The 3,487-nt window shown below is 42.5% G+C and overlaps 1 protein-coding gene across 1 annotated transcript; it reads left to right on the forward strand.

Moving 5' to 3' along the window:
* Window positions 1–2,391: 2,391 nt before the first annotated feature.
* LOC107920249 (uncharacterized) lies at window positions 2,392–3,009 on the forward strand. Its single transcript, XM_016849855.1, has 2 exons — window positions 2,392–2,505; window positions 2,617–3,009. Exons 1-2 carry the CDS (start codon window positions 2,392–2,394, stop codon window positions 3,007–3,009), a joined length of 507 nt encoding a protein of 168 aa, XP_016705344.1.
* Window positions 3,010–3,487: the final 478 nt, after the last annotated feature.

The raw sequence follows: 3,487 nt of genomic DNA on the forward strand, positions 1-3,487 counted from the left end.
GTACTGAGAACTGAGACGGATGAGGAGGTAGGGGTAATTGGAGAGATGAAACTATTTGAGTAATGTAATTTCTGCACTGAGGACCGAGAGTTGGTTCACAAGGGTTGTGAAGCGTATTTGGCCTATGTCAATGTTTCAAATGTTGGGGACTCTTCGGTAAAGGATATCAGGAATATTAAGTATTTCCTGGACGTCTTTCCTGAAGAATTACCGGGATTAGCTCCAGAGCATGAAGTGGAGTTTAGGATTGAGCTCCTTCCTAGTACAGCTCCACTGTCCATCGCCCCTTACAGAATGGCACCGAAGGAGCTGGTGAAGCTTAAGGCCCAGATTCAAGAGCTTCTGGACCATGGGTTTATCCGAACTAGTGTGTCTCCATGGGGAGCTCTAGTCTTATTTGTGAAAAAGAAGGACGGATCCATGCGTATGTGCATCGACTATAGACAACTGAATAAGCTGACCATTAAGAATAAAGATCCTTTACCGAGGATTGATGATTTGTTCAACCAACTGCAAGGAGCATCGATTTTCTCTAAAATAGATCTCTGATTAGGGTACCACCAATTGAGAGTTAAAGACACCGATGATGGTGTTTAGGGCTTGTTATGGTCATTATGAGTTCCTGGTAATGCTTTTTGGACTTACAAATGCACCGGCAGCATTTATGGATCTGATGAACAGAGTGTTTCAACCTACCTGGATCGGTTTGTGCTAGTATTTATCGATGATAAATTGGTGTATTCAAGGACTGAGAATGAACATGATGAACATTTACGAATGGTTTTGCAAATCTTGAGGGAGAAACAATAGTTCGCCAAGTTCAGCAAGTGTGAATTTTGGTTATGTGAGGTAACGTTTCTTGGTCATGTGGTATCTGCTAAGGGAATTAGGGTTGATCCTCGGAAAATTGAGGTTGTTGTAGATTGGAAGCAGCCTAAGACTGTGTCAGAAATTCGCAGTTTTCTAGGACTGGCTGGGTATTATTACAGATTTGTATAGGGATTTTCACTAATTGTCACACACTTAACTAAGTTGCTACGTAAGGGCATGCCATTTAATTAGGCTGATGAGCAACAAGAGAGCTTCGAGAAGTTCAAGAAAGTTCTGACTGAGGCCCCTATCTTGATTCAGCCAAAGTCTGGGAAGAAATTTACTGTCTACAACGATGCATCACACGTTGGTTTGGGTTGTGTGTTGATACAAGAGGGTAAGGTGGTAGCTTATGCGTCTCGTCAGCTTAAGACACATGAGGTGAATTACCCAACACATGACTTGGAGTTGGCCACAGTTGTATTCGCATTGAAGATTTGTAGGCATTACTTATACAGTGAGAAGTGTATCATTTACACGGATCACAAGAGCCTCAGGTATCTCCTCACTCAGAAGGAGTTAAATCTTAGGCAGCATAGATGGATTGAGCTACTTAAGGATTATGATTGTTCGATTGAATACCACCCTGGAAAGGATAATGTGGTGGCCGACGCACTGAGCCGTAGGGTTATGACTAATCTGAGAGCAATGTTTGCTTGTCTTAACTTATTTGAGGATGGTAGCTTGTTGGCTGAGCTTCAAGTTAAACTAGAGTGGATGGAACAGATTAAAAGTAAACAGTTGGAAGATGAGTCATTGGGTCTTCAGTTCCATCAGATCGAAAACAGTAATACTGTGGATTTTGGGCTGAACAGTGAAGGGGCACTCTGTATTCGAGGTAGAATTTGCATACTTAAGGATACTGATTTAAGATAGATTTTTCTGCGAGAGGCGTATAGTAGCCCCTATGCTATGCACCCGGGTGGAAATAAGATGTACAGAGATCTCCATGAGATTTATTTGTGGCCGGGTCTTAAGCGAGAGATGAAAGACTTTGTGGGGAAATGTTTGACTTGCCAACAGGTTAAAGCGGAACATCAGTTGCCTTCTAGGTTGCTTTAGCCAGTTAAGATTCTGCTGTGGAAATGGGAAAGAGTAACTATGGACTTTGTGAGTGGGTTACCCCTAACGCCTTCTAAGAAAGATTCAGTGTGGGTCGTCATGGATCGGTTAACCAAAACAGCTCATTTCATACCGGTTCGCGTAGATTATTCATTGCAGAAATTGGCTAAGCTATATGCATCTGAGATAGTGAGACTGCATAGAGTACTAGTTTCCATAATAGTAGACAGAGATCCTCGCTTCATATCTCGATTCTGGAAGAACTGACATGAAGCTCTGGTCACACAGTTGGACTTCAGTACTGCATTCCATCCTCAGACAGATGGTCAGTCGGAGAGGGTGATTCAGATACTGGAGGACATGTTAAGGAGTTGTGTAATTGACTTCCGAGGTAGTTGGGTGGAGTCCCTGCCGCTAGCAGAGTTTGCTTATAACAATAGTTACCAATCTAGCATATAGATGGAACCTTACGAAGCACTTTATGGCCACAGGTGTCGCACTCCATCATGTTGGACTAAGTTGGGTGAGCGGCGTGCCCTGGGTCTTGAGTTAGTATCTGATACCGAGGATAAGGTCAGATTAATTTAGGATCGACTGAAGGTGGCATCAGACTGACAGAAGTCATATGCGGATCTGAAGCATAAAGAAATTGAGTATGCTGTAGGAGATTTTGTCTTTTTGAAGGTCTTGCCATGGAAGAAGGTATTGAGATTTGGGCGTAAGGCCAAGTTGAGCCCAAGTTTTATTGGGCCCTATTGCATATTGAGACGAGTAGGACCGGTTGCCTATCAATTAGAGTTACCTCTAAAATTAGAGCGGATTCATGATGTGTTTCATGTCTCGATGCTGAGACGCTACTGCTCTGATCCTACGCATGTGGTACCGGTTGAGGAGATTGAAGTTAGACTAGACCTAACTTTCGAGGAGGAACCAATCCAGATTTTGGATCGAAAGGTGAAAGTGTTGAGAAGGAAGTCAATCCCATTAGTAAAAGTTATTTGGCAGAATCATAGTTCTGAGGAGGCTACGTGGGAACCCGAGGAGGCAATGCGACAACAATATCCTTACCTATTCTAATTAGGTAAATTTTAAGGCCGAAATTTTCTTTAAAGAGGGTAGAATTGTAACTCCCCAAATCCTGAAAACCCTGTTAAAATTATTTTGTGTGTTTGTGACGTGAAAGTATGTCTAGCTTGGTGGTTTAATGCTCTATGGCTATCTAGGAAGTCGTGGGTTCTAGATTTGGCTTGAGTAAAATTTGTGTTTTAATTGAATAAACCCTAGCTCTAGATAGTAGGACTCTTAAATTAAGGGGGTAAAACATGTCATAAAAAGCTGGTTGGTCCAAGGGTTAGTGGCATGGTTCTATTTGCCAAGGGACTTGAGTTCAAGTCCAATTGCACGCAAGAAAGGGGAGTTTTATTTTGCTTATGGCCGTGCGAGAATTTGTGTGCCAATGGAATTCTGAAGATTGGACGGTTGAGGAGTTTGAAAGGGGTTTGAATTGGTTTGTTGAGGATTGTGAGGAGAGATTTGGGGAGAAAGTTGAGGGGAT

This window comes from Gossypium hirsutum, chromosome A12 (genome assembly GCF_007990345.1).
Source record: "Gossypium hirsutum isolate 1008001.06 chromosome A12, Gossypium_hirsutum_v2.1, whole genome shotgun sequence".
NCBI classification, from domain to species: domain Eukaryota; kingdom Viridiplantae; phylum Streptophyta; class Magnoliopsida; order Malvales; family Malvaceae; genus Gossypium; species Gossypium hirsutum.

Excerpts from the sequence above, each read along its gene's own strand:
- LOC107920249 (XM_016849855.1), top strand. The coding sequence starts at position 2,392 with ATGGAACCTTACGAAGCACTTTATGGCCACAGGTGTCGCACTCCATCA. Across the intron at positions 2,506-2,616 it reads TATCTGATACCGAGGATAAG|GTCTTGCCATGGAAGAAGGT; the intron begins GTCAGATTAATT and ends GTCTTTTTGAAG.